The sequence below is a fragment of the Mauremys reevesii genome, linkage group 10 (genome assembly GCF_016161935.1).
Source record: "Mauremys reevesii isolate NIE-2019 linkage group 10, ASM1616193v1, whole genome shotgun sequence".
Taxonomy (NCBI): domain Eukaryota; kingdom Metazoa; phylum Chordata; order Testudines; family Geoemydidae; genus Mauremys; species Mauremys reevesii.
This window is the reverse complement of record NC_052632.1, coordinates 83,745,756-83,767,505: the sequence shown is the minus strand read 5'-3', so window position 1 is coordinate 83,767,505 and position 21,750 is coordinate 83,745,756. Positions and strand designations below refer to the sequence as shown.

At 45.7% G+C, this 21,750-nt stretch overlaps 1 protein-coding gene across 3 annotated transcripts in view; it reads right to left on the bottom strand.

The window, feature by feature from the left end:
* The window catches only part of USP31 (ubiquitin specific peptidase 31), a 67,475-nt gene that overhangs the window by 23,548 nt on the left and 22,177 nt on the right, over positions 1–21,750 (bottom strand). For all 3 annotated transcript variants that reach the window (XR_005585495.1, XM_039491628.1, XM_039491629.1), the window contains exons 2-8: positions 12,710–12,847; positions 10,563–10,651; positions 9,188–9,280; positions 7,568–7,703; positions 6,758–6,902; positions 2,212–2,392; positions 1,043–1,154 (exon numbers count right to left, since the gene is read on the bottom strand). Coding sequence is in view for 2 of the 3 variants with exons in the window: in XM_039491628.1 (XP_039347562.1) it covers positions 1,043–1,154; positions 2,212–2,392; positions 6,758–6,902; positions 7,568–7,703; positions 9,188–9,280; positions 10,563–10,651; positions 12,710–12,847 (894 nt within the window). In the remaining variant the exon portion in view is untranslated. The remainder of the gene's footprint in view (positions 1–1,042; positions 1,155–2,211; positions 2,393–6,757; positions 6,903–7,567; positions 7,704–9,187; positions 9,281–10,562; positions 10,652–12,709; positions 12,848–21,750) is intronic.

Sequence of the window (21,750 nt, the reverse complement as noted above, 5' to 3'; positions counted from 1 at the left end):
ATTTCTCACGCTCGCCTCAGCTCAGAGGGCTTTGCAAAGGGATTTTCTCTTTTCAATGCGGAAGTTACGTCCTGATCACTAGATGTCTGACCTGAGAACGAAGTGACTATCGATATAGCACGCCAAGAACATATAAGCATTTACTGCCTACTGGAGGTGCCCAGCCCTAGGGCAATCCCTTTGGTGCTCCCCAGAATGGGTCACACGCCAAATTTCAGACACCTGCTCATCCCAATTTCGCCAAGCCCAGGCTTTTAATATCAGGGGGAAATTCCAAGTATGAGACCTGAACACTGGGTGGCTCTATCGTTTAGACCAGGGGTAGGCAACCTATGACACGTGTGCCCAAGGCAGCACGCGAGGTGATTTTCAGTGGCTCTCACACTACCCGGGTCCTGGCCACTGGTCCAGGGGGCTCTGCATTTTAATTTAATTTTAATGAAGCTTCTTAAACATTTTAAAAACCATATTTACTTTACATACAACAATAGTTTAGTTCTATATTATAGACTTATAGAAAGAGACCTTCTAAAAACATTAAAATGTATCACTGGCACGCGAAACCTTAAATGAGAGTGACTAAATGAAGACGTGGCACAGCTCTTCTGAAAGGCTGCTGACCCCTGGGTTAGACTGAAGGGCTCTGTTCTAAGGGGTGTAACAGGCAGAGGTCTCCCGCTGGCTGGTTTCCGTTATAGAAGGAAGCGTAAAGCAAGAGTTCTTACAGCGTGCTGCTCTCAGAATGGTGAGCAGAGCTATTGACAGAAATCCTTTACGCAACAGCCACTGGAAGCAGACTTCATTCAGCCCCTGCCCAGGCCGAGCACCTATATGTTTTCAAGGTGGTAAATAAAAGTGGGCAACTCGGCAAACGGCAGACACAGGCTGCACACTATCCCCGGGGATATATTTCACTTACGGAATATTCCATCACCACACACAGCACCTTCGCCACCTCCAATCAACTGGATTCTCCATCAGCTTTAAGCTACAAAGAAAAAGAGGTGGAAATTCCAGGATCAGACGCGTCAGTCTGTCTTACCTGAATGCAGGCTGAGGGCCGCAGAATATTCTGCATCTTCTCCAGGATTTCCTTCTGGAGAAGATCCCATACAATTGTTTTCTCCAGGTGCAACACAAAGGGCTGGCCAAACCTATCGAAGGGAGCAACATTTGGAGACGACGTTAGAAGATTAGTCTTTCTGAAGGGACGATCCTGATTCAGTTGATGTTATTTGCCCCCTCTCACTGCATGTCTACAACATGACACTGAATAGCATCAACCCTGCCAAAGCCTGGAGTTTCGAAGTGAAAGATGACACTGTATGAGATTTCCAGCAATGGTCTCATTCTGCTCCCAGCAGAGTCTGTGACAAAGCTCACCCTCTCCTCATTAACTCGTTACCATCTCAGGAAAAGGCCCAATTCTACCCTCACTCCACCTCCACAGAGTTCAGTGGAGCCCAGGCCTCGGAGACCTACTGAGATCAGAATCAAGCCCAGATGGATTTTGGGGGAGGGAGGGTGAACAGGTAGGGGTACACCCTTCAGCACACAGGGACAAGTTACTGTTAAGGCTGTCTCAGCAGTCACATTCAAAAGGGCCTTTTCAGTTGGTTCTAACTTCCCACCGACAAGGTCTCATTTTCAGGCAGAAATTTTGGGCATCCAGCCCCTACCAGAAAGTGAGTTTTTGGAACGTGTGCACATTAATGGCTCAGCCATTTATCAATACGAGATGAGGAAGGAGAATAAACTTCTCAAAATATTTCCCATGCCCACTCGAGCACCTCAGCAAGAGCAGATAGAGCCTTGACATTTGGCAGGGAGGCACATCAGGTACGAGTGTGAACAGCACCACCCTCAAAGGACAGGCTGGCTCAGAGGTGATTTCAGGCCACCTGACAGGATCTAATTCCCTATGACACACAGAGCTCCCATTAGCGTTCGCAGAAGTTGCGCCCATTTAACTGCAGACTCAACTATTAATGGTTTCAAATGAATCCAATGGCTACATCACTGAACATATGTTTTTAGTGGGCCAACAAGTCTTCACACATCACCCTGGCTCCCAACAAGAGTTCGGACTTTACACTGTGGCTCCAGAGAGGTGTCTATGCTGTCGTCTCAGTACATGGATAGTTACAACAGTGAATCCTGGCTTTCCATGGAGGCCACGACCAGAGCTGTAGCCTGGAAGCTGGTGTTTACCTTTTCCCCTGCTGTCCAGTAGATGCTCTGTTGCAGACCAGCAATACAATCTTGTCACTGGCTGCTGAGCGAGTAGAGGTTTCCTGTTTCCCAGACTTCACCACCCCTTGTGTATAAGATGATGTTCTGTGGTGGTCAGTGCCATATTTCAAGTTATTCAGGTTATTGTTCACATGAATTCCTGAAACATTAGGGGAGAGAAGGCATTTTAAATTGTTTTCCTCTACCACTGGGTCCTTGTGCCCTCCACTGACAGGGAAATGTCAACATGCTCTCAAGAAGCCGCCTTCTAATTTAGAACAACATGTCAGTGTAAACTCAGGGCTTCCAGATTGGGTCATTTATATTAAAAAAAGTTATTTGACAATTAATATAATTCAACAAAAAGTTGACATGCATGATTTTACATGTGTGATTATTTCTGTACAACAGAGATACAATAGAGCATACACACACACCCTAGTATCTTACATTGGAAATCCAGTTCAATTGTTGCATATGCACCTGTAGTTTTAGAGCAGCTCGTTTTGTTTGTATGTAGAAGGAGAACAGTTTGAAGGAGTACATGAAAAAACCCTTGCTCATTTTCAAATATAAAATTTTGCTTTTGTTCTCCTACATCCCACTCTCAGATGTTTCTTCCTCTAGTTGGTGAAATCTGTACTCTGCCAAACTGCCAACAGAGCTCCAGCAAATCTAGCTTCTTTTGGTTTCCTTATCTGCCTGTGCACCAGCAGCATGCAGTTCAACTGGAAAATGCATGAATTGGCTGAAGCATATGTTAGCACCAACTGTTGCAAAAAGGAGAAACTCAGTGCTTTCATCCTGCAGGATCCGAGTTTCTCCTAGTGACTTGAATGAGTGTTACCCAGACAGGGAGAGAACAGGGGCCCAAGGGCCTTAGAAAGAGAGGGGCACATTTTGTTTATTCCTGAAACATCACCAGCAATCTGATTTTCATAGCAAAATTTAGCTTCTTGGGTTGTGTCAGAGTTCAGGACAACTGGCACTGTCCCTTTAGCAGCCCAAAAGGTGCACCCTCTTTTGTGCTTCCAGCCTCCCAGCTGTTGCCAGAGAGTGCCCTTGCTGGGCCAGTAATGGGAAATACAGGGGCAGGTGCCCTGAACTGTAACATATACAATGACCGTGTATTTGGGATCTGTAACAATCTGAATTCCACAAGTGCCAACAGCAAGTACTGAAGAAGGAAAAGCACAGAGACAACTGTCTCAGTCATTTTGGGGGAAGGAATAGCAAACAGACACAGGGGGAAACAAATTATGAACAGCTGATGAAAAATGGGCTCGTTGAGTTATGCAGAGAAATGCTTTCAGAGCTGATTCGTCTAACTAATCAATTTGTTGTATTCTAATGACCAGCTGAGGACTGATGGTTCAGAAAACCTCCAGCCTGCTGGAGGAGGATCCAGCAGATGGAGAGCCCTGCAGGGAAGAGACAGAGAGGCACAACTATGTTCCATCCAGCCCAAGCCCACCACTGGAACAGGAGTGGTGGACAGCTCACTAGCTGGAGCAGGAGAAGCTGCAGTTGGAGGGGGACAGAGTGCATCTGACCAGGAGCAGCAGTGTCTGTATGAGAAAGAAAAGGACAAGAAGCAGCACTACCAGCTCCAGATACAGAGACTGCAACAGCAGAACAGTCGTCGGAACCAGTCCCCAGTACCTGTCCTGATGGGTGGTGAACCACACTTTAGGGAGGGGAATGATAGGGATGTGTTCCAACATGCTTTTGAACTGGGGTGCTAGCTGAATAAAGTGGGGGAAAAGGGACATGGCAAGGTACCTTGTTCCACTGCTGTCTGGGACAAAGGCCTTGGCCATTTTTACCCTTATGGGAAGTGAGAACTATAAAGATGACGACAGTTAAGCTTTGTTACAAAAGTTTAAACTGACCCCCGAAACGTATAGGAGAAGGTTTCCGGGAGTTTAGAACAAAAGGGACATGACCTATGCCGAGGTTTCAACTCAAATGAGGAGTTATGTAAGGAAATGGGGAGCTGGTTGTGGGGTGACCATGGTCAATGAGACCTGCAAATTAATGGGGCTGACAGCCTGTGCTCACCATCAGCACTGGAGCAGAAGGAAGGGCCCAGCTGACGCTCAGGCTGTCAGCAGCGCGGCAGAGGGCAGGGCTGTCAGGCTTCCGCTGTCAGTGTCCCACAATGCCCCACTTCAGTTGGCGGATTGGATGTGCTTCTGGTGAGCATGCGCACCACCCACAGAAGGCACAAGAAGGAGCTTTAATTACTGTGGTGGCTGTAAGTCAACTTCATTTTGTAGTGTAGACAAGTCTTCAGTTAGCCTCAAACAGGCAAAGGGCATGAGAGTAAAAATGCCAAGAGAGTGGCTGACAGGGGGAAGAGGCATCACATTTCCACTGCCCATGTCCAAGAGGAGTCCGGTTATACCCCCCGAGCACGCAGACAGAGCCGAGGGGATAAGAGCACTTGTTGCTCAGCAGAAGGGACAAGACCTACTGACTTAAAAGGGAAATTAATTGGGTCCTAAAATGCAGCTCAGGAAATAAAGTTCTCTGCCAGCCCCTCAAAGGGACCCCGAGGCAGAGCAGAGCCTGCTGATAGCAGTGTCGCCAGCCAAAAGCAGGGGGACTGAGGCAGCTGCGGTGCACTGACACATCTACCCCAGGCTGGGAAATGCACAAGTACAGAGTAAGACAGCTGCTGGGGAGATGGTGACGGACCCTGGGCCAGGTGGGAGAGGGAATTCTGCTCACCTTGACTCAGTGGGGGTGTAAGAGGTGGACAAAAGGAACCAATGGTGTGGGGGATCGCTACTCCATCGCCTGAACCCAGAGGAGCAGGGGTGGGGCCACAGGAATCCCTGAAGCCCAGATTCGGGGGGGTCGGGGGGGGGGGGTGAGTCAGAGAAAGGAATCTGGCTATGGGGGAGGTCTGAAGACACTCCCTTGGCTTGACTTTCCCTGTTAAAAGCAGTGCATTGTTGAGAGCCACTGCAGAATTATTTCTCTCTGTGGTCCAAAGAATGGCTCCTGGGTGGTGGCACATGCGGAACCTCAATCCAGAACTGAAGCAACTGACCCCGTAGGGCACCACAGAACATGACACATGAACACATGACCCATGAGAAGTGGGAGAATCAGGTCTCAAGTTTCCATCCAAGGATTTGGGGTAACGGCAAAAAGGTACTTGGGAAAGTTCAGTCCCATAGGTTTAAAGAGGAAATTTATGTAGGGTGTTGGTCAGACAACGCCATACATATTTTTGAAGGATGTATGCTGGTTTGCTAGCAGCAGGTATGTTATCGGAACAGGTGAAATGTAAAACAGAGAAGTAATGGCACAGCTGCCATGCAGGGAATACCTCTACCCAGGCACTCAGTCAATGTGTTCCCCTAGAATGTGGGTCAGCACCCTCATTACACCCACTTCTGTAAGGGGAGAGATGTGACAGACTGGCAATATCCTGAATGAGCTTTAATGAATTAAGTTACACCTTACTGAATTATGGTTAATACCCCGGGGTACATTGTATTAGAAATGCAAGTGTTTATTTACTATCATGAGATTGTATGGAACTTCTTTAGCAGGAAGACAGGACTAATGCAATCTCTGAAAGGTACTAGGACCATCAAAGATCTTTTGGCAACATGTGTGAAGTGGATTTTCTAGGAAGTACCTGGAGGTGCAGGGAATGCCAACCTCTTGAAGATACACCCTGAAGAGAGGTCCATTTTGTACCAATTACTTGCTTCTGGAAACTCCAGGTCAAAGACCTCTGAACTGTATGATGTGTGAACTGAACATGCTATGAGTGTGCTTGTTCGGAAATGAAGCTGTGATGAACTGGTAATCAAGAACTCTCCTAGGGAGGGGTATTGATGGACTTATCCTGCCACAATCCATATAAGGCTTGGGGTTCTTAGGACACTTAAAAGCATGTCTGTAGGTTCTTTTATTGTTTTTAGTAAGTTTTCTCTGCAATGCTTTTTACCAGTAGAATAAAGTAGGCTTGCTTGGGAAGTCTGTGTGGTAACAAATCTGTAGCAATTACACTTGTTATCCATCTCTAAAGAGAAAGCATGCAGTGTTCTTGAGCAACTTGTCCGTGCTGGGAAGTATACAGCGAAGGCAGGAAACTGTGCAGCCTGGAGATACCAGGTCAGAAGGAGAAGGAGAGGGACACACGTCTCCACCCAACAGAAGCAACAGCTGAGGAGCTGGAAGCTTGAGTGAGTGCCCTTGCTGAACCACTAAGGAGAAATGCAAGTGCAGTTGCCCTGTACTGTAACAGGTTGCTCTGTACCACCCCTCCCGCCGCAAGGTCTGGTGATGCCAGGTTCGAAGCTAAGCCATCTATGTCTGGAATGCCAGCCCATTGAAGCAGAGCTCAATTTAGAGTCAGCAGACCAGGAAACACTCCACGTTCCTCTCCAGGCCTAGGACATATATAACCAAATGCCCCTTTTTCAAACAAATTCCCCATAGCCAATACTCCAGTAGGGGTGGAGTTTGGGGGAAGGGGTGTTTAGAAGACCTACCCACTTACCTCTCTGACTAAGGATCCCCTCAGGCCTATATATCTCGGGGGTCTCAAAGGCAAAAATGCAGTCACTGTCCTGAACCGTGTCCAGGTCATCAGTGTCACAGAAGGAGCGATGGAACCCATCATAGTACATCTCCGTCAGCACAATCTACAAGGCAGAAATGGAACAGCAGCCATTAGACCATCAGCGCTAGCCACTGCTGAGCTGCCAAGCTCCCAGGATGGGGAGAGAAGTTAACAAATGGACTTTCGCTGAAGTGTTCCTGACAGAGCATGGGAATTCTCCAGTCTTACAGTACCAGCCATAAGGAGAAATGGGGGAGGGTCTGGCCATGAGGGAGCAGCTGGGATCAAGGGAACACATGCAGGGGTTTTCATGGGACCCTTCAAGTGTCTTCTTAGTAGTTTTCCCCAGGAGTCTCAAAACTCCAGGACATTTCCCATGAGCCCTGCTGATTTCTCAATAGTGAGCAGAGTACACACGTGCACACACAGTCACTGCAGAGCTGTTAGGCAGAAGCACAGGCTTTCCCTTCCTCAAGTAATAGAGAAAAATGCAGCAATGCAGCCTGGAGGCCTGAGCACGGAGCTGGTATAACCTACAGGCAGCCAAACCGATTCATGTGAGAGTTACACGCAAGAGACAATGCGTTCAGGCTAGTTTCTGCAGTCACCTATTTCCTCCACAAATTTATGTCCACTGATCTGAACCCCGAGTGTTCATTGTTACCTGCCATATCAACTACAAAAAAACACATCAGAACTCCTGCAGGACACCAGTGGCACCACGGTGACCAAAGACCAGCCTATTACCTGTTCAGTGGGAATCTTGGTTTCCATGGATACTGCTTCACGCAACTTCGCCACTGTTCCAGACAGAGGCACTGCCACACCGATGCGCATGCAATGTGAACACTTCCCTTGATACACCACAGTGATATACAGAGGTCTGCAGAGAGTACAGGGAACAACTGGGATGGCTGAACATTTCTATACAGTACTCAGAAAAACTCAGCCTGAGCTAAGCTTGGTCAGATCAACAAAACAGGCTCCAGAACCCTGAATGGGGACTTTTCCATTGCACACACCATAAGAATACAGACCATTTCTGATCTGGTTGTTATGACTTAACCTCCAGGCCATTTAGGGATGGAAAAATGGTGTAAGGATCTCACTCAGTCCTTGGGCCACGACCCAAGCCTAGTTCCCACACAGAGCTCCCAAAGAGGCTGGTTGCATCATCAGTAATGAAGTCATACATGACCATTCTGGACCATGTTACCCTGGAGCTATTCAGGCAACCAGGCCCACCCAGAAGATGCTTTGAAGTCCCAAATGTCTACCAGACCCTTAAATAAAGGAGGGATGGACACCTATCTTGCTCCAAGTTAGAGGTATGTTCCCTATGGTGCTAGCCTCTACTCTATGCACTAACTGGGGAGTCCCCCCAAGGAAGTGGAATCACAAAATACAGTTCCTGAATGAGGCTGCCCTAGATTGAAGGGCAATCCTAATTTTACCTCAAGGATCCTTGTAACATGGCCCAGATCAATCAAAACTGACATCCTAAAGTCACGCTCAAAGAGGTGCTGCTGGGAAAACCCACTGGGTTAAAGAGAAGGGGAAGAGTGAAAGCATTTTTGCAGCCTCTTTTCTACAACTGGTTGGAAATTTTCCCACAGAACATTTTCCCATTGGCAAAAGCCAAATCTGTCAATAGCAAAATGGCCTTTCTGCAACCAAATATTTCCAATTTTCTGTTCACATTTTTTTTAATTTTTATATTCTAGAATCAAAGAAACGTAGGGCTGGAAAGGACGTTGAGAGGTCATCTAGCCCATCCCCTGCACTGAGGCAGGACCAAGTTAATCTAGGCCATCTCTGGCGGGTGTTTGTCCAACCTGGTTTTAAAAACCTCCAATGACCAGGATTCTACAGCTGCCCTAGGTAACCTACTCCAATGCTTAACTAGCCTTATAGTTAGAAAGTTTTTCTTAATATCCAACCTAAATCTCTCTCTCGCTGCAAACTCAGCTCATTACTTCTTCTCCTACACTTGGTGAACCTGGAGAACAATTTAAAAAACAAAAAAAGTCAAAATCGGAACAAAAAAACTTTAACCCAAAATGAAATTTTGAAACTAAGTTTTGTAGGAAATTTCAATCTTTGTTTTAATTCTGCTTTGTATAGGAAAAACTTTTAGATTTATGGAATCCTCTGGGAAATAAGAAAACTAGTTCCCACAGCTCATCTTTTCAACATTGTTTGGGGTCTCCCTTCAGAATACAGCTCTACTGGCCCATTCAATACAATCCCAACCTGCCACAAATCTTGTTGGCGTCTCAATCTCTTCTATATTAAGATTTGCAGTGCTACCAAGCATTGGGACAGACACCCAGAATTTTAACTTCAAGGCACAGATTAGCACATTACCGTGTATGAGGCAGAGGAATTGGCAGAGAGATGCAGAGGAAAGGGTCAAAGGTGTTACTCTGCTTCTGACAATGAGGGCACGTCAGAGAGGACCTATTAAAAATATCAATGGGGTAAAGTTACATCTCTCATTTAATGAGGGACACGCAAACCATCCAGAACACAAACAGCGACCCTGCTCTTCCCTCCCGATCAAACCCCTTCCCCCACACACTCCAGCAAGGTTCTGCACAGCGTTTTTGCAGACAAATCCTTGCTGTAAATGAAAGGCGCCTAATTCCCAGATGCTCACACAGTAATTAGTCTGAGTTCATTTATTACAGGGCATACCAGGCTCCTCTCTATTGTTCCACTTTGCCTCCACTAAGAGACATTTGTGAAATTAACAATGTGCCCATATTTGATTCTAATCTAAAGAGACTGACAAGGACTATTCTCCCCCAGACAAGTGGGCAAGGGGATGCTTATGCAGACAGCACTGCATGGGCCTCAATCTCATTCACTCAGAAAGGAGACTCCTCACATACACACACGCGCACACCCCTGAGTATTTCATATCCCAAATTAACAAGCCATAAGGTCACTCTAAGTCTTGCTCAGGATTCTGTAATATCCCAAAGTTTATTTCTTTGCCACTGGGGAGCCTCAGTGACATACTGAGAAGACTGTTTGACCACGCAATCTCCTACACCAGACCGGCTGCAGTGCTGCTGGGTGAGTTTGGAAGTTGGCCACTTTTTTTCAACTTCAGCTCCCAGGTGGAAAGCTGGGGTAGTTCCCATGAACAAAGGAGCAGTGAAGGACTAAGCACAGAATTTCTTTTCTGCTGGAGGGTTCCTCATTAGCTTAATGATAATTACTACCAGCTTGCGTGGGATTCTAAACTCAAGTAGCCACCACATGCCTCCAGTTCATGCCACAGGCTCCTGACTCGGCACAACCCAGGCAGATCTCAGACATGCGAAATCGTGTCCCATTCCTTTGCTCCCTGTCCAGTTGGCCTGGAAATGCTGTGGGGTCTCAGGGGTGAAGGCTGAAACAAACACTCCCGATTTACTGGCAAGAGGGAAACAAATGTACATTTTCCACTGAAGTGACAAAGAATTTTAGTGCAATAAAACTGGCCGCTACTCCCCTTTGGAGCAAGATCTCTTAGGCCAGATTTCATTTACCAAAGTGAGAGACAACCACTAAGGGAGTCTGACCAAGTGGGACATAGCAGCACTGTAAACAAAATGGAGGGCTGCAAAGGGTTAATTGCCTACCACCTCTCTGCCCCCGCACCACACACAGCCCTGCTGCATTGCACTGGGCTCTGCCACCAGGGATTAAAGAATAAACCCCTATAATCAGAGTGTGCTGAACGTTACTGTACCTGTACTGGGCTTGAAAGAGTTCCTGTACGAAAGTGCTACTGATTGGAAAGCCTGGTGCCTCGAGCAGTGCAGCATCTTCCAATGGTGGCTGAAAAGGAAAAGCAATTCCAAAGGGAGGCATGCCAGGATACACAGGAGTGCCACACCAATCACATACAGCTAAACGGGAAAGAGCCAAGTTAGGTTCTCCTGAGCTAAACACACCAGAACAAAGCCAAGTATTTGAAACTGGATATAGCTGGCACATCATTAAGCTGCCAAACTTAACGGGTGGCAGTCAGTTGTCACCATTCACACTGGGCTGGTGCACACTTGCCACGCATTGACTGAGAATCTCTTTGCAGCCCCAGGGGCCAGGAACAGCCCTCTGGCCCCAATCGCACTGTTAAACAGAACACCAATTGAAATGTATTAAATAAATATTTGTGGATGTTTTTCTACATTTTCAAATATATTGATTTCAATTACAACACAGAATACGAAATGTACAGTGCTCACTTTATATAATTTTTATTACAAATATTTGCACTGTAAAGATTCGTATTTTTCAATTTAGCTCATACAAATACTGTAGTGCAATCTCTATTATGAAAGTGCAACTTACAAACAGATTTTTGTTCATAACTGCCCTCAAAAACATAACACTGTAAAACTTTAGAGCCTACAAGTCCACTCAGTCCTACTTCTTCTTCAGCCAATCACTAAGACAAACATTTGTTTACATTTACAGTAGATAATGCTGCCTTCATGCTGTTCTCATGAAAGGTGAGAACAGGCATTTGCATGGCACTTTTGTAGCCGGCATTGCAAGGTATTTACGTGCCACATATGCTAAACATTCATATGCTCCTTCATGCTTCAGCCACCACTCCAGAGGACATGCTTCCATGCTGATGTCCTTTAAAAAAATAATGCATTCATTTTTGTGACTGAACTCCTCGGGGGGAGAATTGTGTCTTCTGCTCTGTTTAACTTGCATTCTGCCATATACTTCATGTTATAGCAGTCTCAGATGATGACCCAGCACATGTGTGGTTTGAGCATTGGCCTGCTAAACCCGGGGTTGTGAGTTCAATCCTTGAGGAGCCCATTTAGGGAACTGGGGTAAAAATCTGTCTGGGGATTGGTCCTGCTTTGAGCAGGGAGTTGGACTAGATGACCTCCTGAGGTCCCTTCCAATTCTATGTTGATCATTTTAACAACACTTTCACTGCAGATTTGACAAGATACAAAGAAGGTACCAATGTGAGCTTCCTAAAGCAAGCTACAGTACATCCAAAATCTGAGAGGGCGAGGTGTGGAGCATGCTTTCAGAAGTCTTAAAAGAGCAACACTCTGATGCAGAAACTACAGAACCCGAACTACTGAAAAAAATAAAATCAACTTTCTGCTAGAGGCATCTGGCTCAGATGATGAAAATGAACATGCATCGGGGTCTGCATTGCTTTGGATCGTTATCAAGCAGAACCCGTCATCAGCACCGAGGAATGTCCTCTGGAATGGTGGTCGAAGCATGAAATACAATATGAACCTTTATCGCATCTGGCACGTAAATATCTTGCGACACCAGTTACAACAGTGCCATGCGAACACCTCTTCTCACTTTCAGGTGACATTGTAAAAAAGAAGAGGGCAGCATTATCTCCTGCAAATGTAAACAAACTTGTTTGTCTTAGCAACTGGCTGAACAAGAAGTAGGACTGAGTGGACTTGTAGGCACTAAAGTTTTACATTGTTTTATTTTTGAATGCAGAGTTTTTTTGTACATAATTCTACATTTGTAAATTCAACTTTCATGATAAAGAGATTGCACTACAGTACTTAGTATTTTTCAATTCACCTAATATATTTCTTTTGGTTTTTACAGTGCAAATATTTGTAATTAAAAATAAAGTGAGCACTGTACATTTTGTATTCTGTGTTGTAATTGAAATCAATATATTTGAAAACGTAGAAAACATCCAAAAATATTTAAATAAATAGTACTCATTGTTTAACAGCACAATTAATTGCAACTGATTTTTTTTTAATCACTTTACAGACATACTGGGAAGCTAATACAGAGATATTTTGTTTCAAACGGAAAGCTTCCATGGAACCAATTAAAAAAAAAAGTCCCTGTTGGCCTGTGCTGGATTTGCCTTACCTTCAATGGAGGTCTGCCACTGTATTTCACTAAATTGTTCAGGTCTTCATGAACTCTGTCTAACAGCCAGAGCAGAAATTCCTGTGCATCATGCTGCGAGTTCCCTCGGTACTGCATGGAGTTCTTCGAGACAATGCTCTGCAAAGGAACAGCAAAGAGGCCCTCAGAACACAGTACAAGCCCAGGGACAGAACATCTGCCTTCAAGAACAGACCTGTGATCAGAAACAGGCTCAGCTAACCGCTGCATGCAGAAACATACAGCTTCCCTGTTGTCCAGGCGGAGCATTTATAGGTGGAAGGGGCAGTGGGTTCTGTGCCAAGCTTGAAGTAAGCCGAGAGCTGCAGGAGATGTGGAAGTTGCTATCTGATCTGAAAACTGGACAGTGGGGCTAAGGCAGAGGCTACCAAGGGACCTGTTTCTATTTTAGACAGAAATGTAAGTGATGCATTGACTGATTCAAAGAGATGAGCACCAAAGTGATCAGTCTGTAGAACTAGTACTAGCTAAAAATCAGGCAAGTGCATTTTGGATCCACTAAAGTGGAGCACAGGCACTTGCAGGGAGGCTGGCCTAGAGATCTTTTGGAGAAGGTGTAAAACGCACCTGACACCCCCCCCCCCCAAGAATAAGAGGAAAAATCCAGCTCCATCATTAATAGTCTGTCTTGAGGGACTATCTACACTCCTAGTCTAGCCAGGCCAACAATACTCATCTGGCATGGATGGGGCACCTACATTGTAACATGGCTTTGGCAGTTCTAAGCCCATGCCAGAAATCAGGGTTGAACATCCTGCAACACAGATGCTACTAAGCACACACTAGTACAGTTAGATTCGTAGTACACCTGGGCCATAAATTCCCCACTATTTCAAAACAATAAACATGTCTTCACTGTGTGTCTGAACTCGTGCAGTGTTGCTGTGCACTGTTAACCAACTGCCTGTTCGATCCAGAAGTGGCTGCATTTCAGTGATAAGTGAAGTGATATACAGGTAGGTAAATGTCACGACAGTTTGCAAAGTGCTTTGGAATCATTTTGGATAGGAGTTCACTGCATATCTTGATTAGCTTCACATTCAACGTATGGAATCCCTAGCCTTAAGTGTTTGCTGTTAAGACGTGTCTTTGGGCTCAAGCTTGTGTCAAAGAGCCAGAAGTCAGATGAATCACATAATCCTTTGCTGAGGACACTCAACCCTTGAAGATAGCTACATTAATCCAAAATTTATCTGGACTAGCAAATAGAAATTCCAGCCACTCCTACAATCCTGGCCGAGGGGCTGCTTGCCCAAAAGCACATTTACCACGTGTTTCATCAGCGAAGCAAGTGCAACTATCAGTGACCCAGTGCACAAACCTAGAACCAAGAGCACTGTTTGCCTTCATATCAGCTATGTCGTTACGAACAGGGCTTCGCTGTCAGCCTGGATACAGCAGCCTAGCCTCTACTTTATGGGACAAGCAAGGAACTGGGAAGTTTGCCAGAGAACTGCACATTTATTTTATCAGAAAAGTACTATTTATTGTAATACTCCTGTCCTAGACTGAAGCCATTAAAGACAGGCTGGCAGCCATCAAGAACTACATCTCCCAAAGGAACAGCACCAGCGCACAGCACTACCTGATTGAGTCCCTTCACCACCTTCGTAGAGCAGAAATGATTTCAAATGCTGGTTGTTGGACTTTACTCTTAAAACCAAGATTTGGGGTGGGGCAGGCAGAGACCTCTGGTCTTTTACCATTGTTTATACCTAGGAACATATGGCTATGGAGCTTAGAGTTGTGACTGAAAGGGGTCTAAGATCTAAAGAGACCCTAGTATTGACAAGCTAAACTAATAATTGATTTTTCACAACAACACATTGAAACCTGCTTTCTGTAGCTGAACACATTGTCTTTACAAGCATGCGGCAGATAGCTCCTCAGACGCATGCCATCTAGCCTGGATTCTACCTCCAATACACCCAACTACACAAAAGGCTCCTGTCTTAAGTGCTCCAAAGCCATCTCCCTGCTCCCCACCCATCTTCAGTAAATTCTGACAAGGTCACTCTGCCCCCAAGCAGACTGTGCCATGCACCCAGGAATGCTCAAACTCCAAGTTATTAATCATGTTTATGATGGTTGTGCCTAAGGACCAGCCAGGAACGAAGCCCCATTGTGTCAGGGACTGTACAAATACACAGTTGCTGAAGAGCACACAATCTAAACAGACCAGACAGACAGGGTCAGGGAAGGGACAGAACATAGAAGCAGAGTAAACAATCTGATGGTAGCAAAGGGCATGACCACCACTAACCCAACAAATACTCCCCAAAGAGACTGTGGGTGGTGTGGATGGCTGAGAGACAGCGAAACACACACACACACACACACACACAGAGCACTGCTGGAGCAGGTATTCAGAGAGACTGTGCTGTCTGTGGAGGGATTTCCACACCAGGGAAAGCTTAACACAGGAGCTACATCGGCTTCTTATTGGGAGCCAGAGGGATGCACCTAATTTACATCTGAGTTCCCAGAAATGTATTAGAAGCATGGGCACACACCCAGGATATTTGCCCAGACTTGATTCTTCCTGGACACAAACAAGAACTGCTTGTTGGAGTTTACTAGCTGTGAAAACCTGCAGTTCAGCTTCACCACCACCAGCAGTTTCAGGGATTGTGCTGGCCAGATGGCTGCTTACAACGCTGCTGCCTGTTTAGCCATCCTGTCACACAACATGCACCCCTGCTTTCAGATCTCCCACGGAATCATTCTCCCTACTTGTTTCTTCCCTCCACCCCCCCCCTTAAGTCACCCTTAGCACATTTGATAAATCGAAGATTGCGTGTTTAGTCTACAGCAGTGATTCTCAACCAGGGATACACAGCGGTACGCAGAGGTCTTCCAGGGGGCACAGCAATTCATCTAGATGTTTGCCTTGTTTTGCAACAGGCTACATAAAAAACACTAGCAAAGTCAGTACAAACTAAAATTTCATATAATTACTTGTTTATACTGCTCTGTATACTATATACTGAAATGTAATACAATATTTATATTCCAATTGATTTATTTTGTAATTATATGGTCAAAATAAGAAAGTCAGGATTTTTTCAGTAATAGTGTGCAATGACATTTTTGTATTCTTATGTTTGATTTTGTAAGTAAAATTTTAAGTGAGGTGAAACTTGGGGGTATGCAACACAAATCAGACCCCTGAAAGGGGTACAGTAGTCTGGAAAGGTTGAGAGCCCTGGGTCTATACTCTATAGCATCCCTTTGGCAACTGATCATAGAATCATAGATTATTAGGGTTGGAAGGGACCTCAAGAGATCATCTAGTCCAACCCCCTGCTCAAAGCAGGACCAATCCCCAAATGGCCCCCTCAAGGATTGAACTCACAACCCTGGGTTTAGCAGGCCAATGCTCAAACCACTGAGCTGTCCCTCCCCCTGCCAGGGATCCACCACAGCAGATTATTTCACCTCCAGCTCTCAGCACCTGATCATCAAACAGGATCAGGCTTCCATTGTTCCTTGCACTATACCAGGGGTCGGCAACCTTTCAGAAGTGGTGTGCCGAGTCTTCATTTATTCACTCTAATTTAAGATTTTGCGTGCCAGTAATACATTTTAGTATTTTTAGAAGGTCTCTTTCTATAAGTCTATAATGTATAACTAAACTATTGTTGTATATAAAGTAAATATGGTTTTTAAAATGTTTAAGAAGCTTCATTTAAAATTAAATTAAAATGTAGAGCTCCCCGGACCAGTGGCCAGGACCCGGGTAGTGTGAGTGCCACTGAAAATCAGCTTGTGTGCCGCCTTTGGCACTCATGCCATAGGTTGCCTACCCCTGCACTATACTGAGGTGATGTGACTCCTGCCCTGAAAAGCTTACCAGAAAGCTGTCACTAGGATCCTCCTCACCAATAGCTGCAGCACTATTAATGAGTGAGGCTCTTTGGCCTGTTATGCAGGTCAGACCAGCTGATCATAAAGATCTAAGAATTTCTGTATGACCAGCATATCCAGGCCCAAAACCAAACTGCCTAGAGATAGAGAAGCCTGAAAATGCAAAATATTGCTGAAGCAGCATTGCCCAGCTTTTGATGACGACTCCTGCCCAATGACGGGAGATTTGATACGGAGTGACAGGTGGAGAGATCGGCCATGTCGACAGAGGACTTACTGAGCAACAGGAACCACATTTCCTCTGAGTCCTTGGCATGTTAACTGAGGGCAGGTCTTCACTACCCGCCGCATCGGTGGGTAGTGATCGAGCTATCGAGGGTCGATTTATCGCATCTAGTGTAGACGCGATAAAATGGATCCCTGATCGCACTCCCCATCTACTCCAGAACTCCAGCTCACAAGACGCGGAAGCGGAGTCGACGGGGGAGCGGCAGCGGTCGACTTGCTGCCGTCCTCACGGCCAGGTAAGTTGACCTAAGATACGCCGACTTCAGCTATGCTATTCGACCCTACCACCACCACCACCACAACCAGTGTAGACCTGGGCTAAGTCACCTGCGAAAGAGGCCCAGCACCTTCCTTCTGACTTTCACTAGCCAGGAGGGACACACATCTAACTCAAATGGTCACAGGGCAGAACACTTCCTATGTCTTAAGTCTCAGCAATTGTATCCAGAAAATAATTTTCAGACTCCTCATTGAGCAAGGCTCAACTGCTAGGGGATGCCAGTTGCAGGTGATCTGAAAACTACGGTGAAGAAATTGAAACACAGTTCTCTTTCCATACCAGGCATGTGACAGGACAAGCTGTCCCAATGCAAGAGTTGCCAGTCCAGTAAGGAAATATTCCTGCAGGACCAGGAACAAGAAAATGGGGCTATAAGAGCAACACAATCAGCAATAACAGCACGACCAACACAGGGGATTGCTAGAAGAGACCAGATATTCTGCACACATGCTCATGTTATCAAGCCGCCTCCCCTCCCGTCTCTAATCAGACTTTACAACAGATTTGAGAAAGGAGGTTGGGCTATTGTTTTATCCCCTAGGAAATGGGGTCACTGCTGGGGAGGGAAATGGGCCAATCAATATTTATTCTAGTTCCTCAGTAATCTGCCCACTTGCCCCAAAGCAGCAAATGAGAGGAAGATGAAGCTAAGGCATATAATCTGCTCTCAATACAGATGTGTAATTTCCACGGACATTAGTGGATTTACTGCTCATGCCTGCACAGGGACTACTGTCTTCCCATCTGCAAAGTCTTGTATGTACCTGAAACCCTCTATTCCTCCTCCTCCACCACCACCACACAGAGCCCCCACAAACCCAGGAGTTGCCATACAGAGGGTCATAACTTACAGACATTTTAAACCTAGTTACTCTGCCAGGAATGGCAGGGGAACTGGTGGGTCTACAGTGCCAGAAAGCCTCATGGAAAGGACAGTGTCCTGACAGAGAACATACGGTACTAACAGAGCCCCTTGCATACTGTATCAGAAACAAGTGATGTACTAGCATTCACAAGCAGGCAGCACTGAACTGGGCCTGAGGTATTTGCAGAACATTGTAGTTGTAAACCTCACCTGGGGCACATGCCCAACACAGCTGGAGAAGGATGGAAGTAAGAGTTGAGACGACCTGATGGATCTGTGCAGTCTAAACTGGATTATCCAGAATTAGCGGAATAACTATGTATTTTAAAGTTTCAAGAGTGAGCTCTATCCTACGTATTAAAATAAATGTATGAGGTTTAATGCTCCAAGAAACTGTGGCTGAAGTTGGATTAGCTAGAAAAACCCAAAGAAATGTGGGAAAAACAGGACTTTTTTTTTTAAAGGAGCATTTTTACCTTTCCTCAGCATTCATTAGTACATATTTTGCTAAAAAGGTTACACAGAAAATTCAATTGGCCCTTAAAATATTGGGCCAACTTTGTAGACCAAATTCAATTCATTCACATGTGAAAGAGGGATTTCAGTCCTGGTTTAAGTGCTAATCTCAATACAACCTTACTCTGCAATTGTTACCAATGCCTCCACAATAATATATTTGCACTTTACAGCCTTGTCAGAGCATTCACCCTTCCTGCCAGACAGCACTTCACTCATTGAGAAACTGCCTAGGCTATTATCCCCAACAGGCAGAAAGTCTACATCACAGACCAACCCCACAACCATCCTTCTCAGTGGCCAGAGGGCTAGGAGGAGGAGAGGTACAAGCAAGAAGCAGTTACACGGCCTTGTCTTGATTAGGTGTGATGTTAGCCTGTTAGCTTTAGCTCCACCAGGTTAGCATGCCAAAGGCAGTGTGCCTTGTTTATACTAGATTTTAAAACATATTGGTTATATGCTAATACATGCTAGCATCACACCTTAAAATCCTAGTCTAGACAAAGCCTCAGAGGAAAGAGTCTGCAGAACCCCTCTTTGAGGTATACAAGGTAAAAGTGAGCTTTCTACACAGAAATAGTCTACAGAAATCTAGGCCCAAGTTGCCCCATTTTCCCTTCCCCACTATTGTCTGCACATCACTCCAATCAAAAGCCTAGTGGCATTTAACCAAAACCGTCGCTGATGAGCTTTCACGCCACGAGGAAGTCAGCCAATCCCGTAGAAACGGAAATCTCTGTTCATAATGGAGAGAAAAACCAGGCAACTAGCAGCAAACAGCACATCTTGGGTGGTGGTATCTTCCTTCCCTGCCTCACAGGTGCCTCCATGATACTTATCCTGGCCAACTCCAGAACACTGAGAAGTGAAGTGAGCAGGCAGAGAATAAAGAGAGTTGCCTGTGGAGAGGGATTGCTAGGTCACTGGAGGTGAATCAGGAAGTACCACAGAACATCAGTGGCAGTTTCCTCATGAGTTACTTTGCTCTGGAGACTCCACCGACAGTAGCAGCATGTTCCCAATTCTGTTCATGCCCCTTCTGCCATCACTGCTCTGGAGTGGGTTTGTTGTTACTGAAACCTTTACATTTGCTGCTCTGTGAAATGTCCCATGCCTCTCTTCTAATAAGATGCTGTGGCAGCAAAGTAATCAACAAGGGACGAGCAAGGTAGCAAGGAAGCAACAGACATATAGCAAAGAACACACAGTACAATCTGGCTGTACTAAGGAACACAATCGAACCTAAACAAAAGATCAAGAGTAGACTCTTAATTACAAGTGCAATTTAGTAAGATGTTCTTTAAACTTACACTCCATGGCTTAGTAATGGGATAGGGTCCTTCTCACTGCCAGGTCAACAGTTCAAGCCCAGCCCATTCTCAGCCTGCTGCCCAGTCACTAGATGAGCTCACACTACCCTGATCTCTGGGCAGTTCAAAACGGGCACAAGAAAACCCACCACAATTAGTACTACATTGTTTCAGTAGACAGGTAAGAAAGATTGCATGGGCCACAGACGCAGAATAAGGAAGCCCCCCTTGCACTCAAGTGGACCCCACACTGAGACTTTCCTGCAGTTTTCCCCACCGTTAGCCTAGCACCTGTGCAGCTCTACTAGGGTACACCAGCCACCTGCCTTCCTTTGCTCAAGCAGCTCCAGATGACAGAGCTAAAATGCCTGTGCTGATTCACAGTAGTAAAATTGCACAGATACTTAGGCCAGCAGTGAGAAAATAGCATCAAATTCTCAGCGTAGACAAGGCCCTAAAGAAAGCACCTCTACATCAGGACACAGGAAGTCTGGCAGGACAGTGTGGGGAAGCCTGCTGTGCTGCCCATGCTATACCAGTTCTGTGAACAGCCTATTTCACTGTACAGTAACTCCAGCACTTACCACCAACTACAGTCTCACAAAATTAGAGGGTAGCAATGGGAAACAGGGTCACTAGGAGGAAAAAGGGGAAGTTTCCAAATTCCACACTCAGATCTTGTCTACACTGAGGGAACTACATGGACATAAACCCCTAGTGTGGGAACCTTATCCAGACACAAGTTGCTGTTCACACCAGTGCAATGTGTCTCAACATTGGTGCAGCTACATCAGTGCAGAACACCACACACAAGACCAAACAACCAGTCTAATTTACTGCTCTAATCACAAACAGTAAATAAAACTACATGGAACGGAATTATTAGCCTTTCGTTTGCTGTTTCTGTTCCCTGGAACACACAAGATTTTAAATGGGAAAAATATGGGTCTGCTATTTTCCAGTACATCTCTGGTAGGAAACACCTGTGGAAACGTGTATGTAAACCGATGGGGCTAGCTCATTAGAGGTCTGAAAACATAATGGCACAGATGTGCACAGGAAAGATATCTATTCTTTATCTTTCAATAGAGAACACCCAGTGACGTTAAGACAGATTTTTATCACACACAAACCTCATTCTGCATTCGGGAAATGATGTTACAGGCAGATCTCTCTGAGCACGGGATGTTATCTGAATAGGACCAGCGTTTCCACCTCCACCCCCCTCTCCAGCCAGCTATCCTTCTCTATAAAGGTGAAATCGAAATCTGGAAAGTGCAGAGTTTGTTTCTCCAAGAGCAAACACCATGAAACTAAAAAGGGGTTGGACAGTCTAGATCTTCCATTTGTCCCCAAAACAGGACACAGTATCCCTGAAACAGTGGTGACTGCAACCCAAAAGCTACCTAGGCTTGCAATGACTGGTGCGGGACCAACACATGTTCCTTCCTGGCCTGCCAGGCACTGAGCTGACTCTATCAAGGGACCAGTATGGCCTCCAGATACAGAGGAGGAGCTGATTTAGCTGCAGGCAGGGAACCAGTGCAAAGGATGCAGAAACAGACGAAACAGTCTCCCTTCTCCACACCCTTAACAGTAGCAGAATCAACTGGGGTGAGTGGATGGGAAGAGGCAGAGATAGAAGAGGTAATACAGCAACAAAGGAAAGGTTTGTCTAGAGTAGGGGAAAAGCCAATTCTGACCAATCTCAGCCTAACACATCAGCCAACTCTGAGCAAACCTCAAGCTTTTCCCCCCCAACCCAGATGTATCCAAAGAGGAGACTGAATCCCAGGGGAGGCTGCAACAGGAAGAGGGATTCCATGTTCATCTTCCCGCCCCACCACTGCAGTGCCTCCTTGGGGACAGAGAAGGA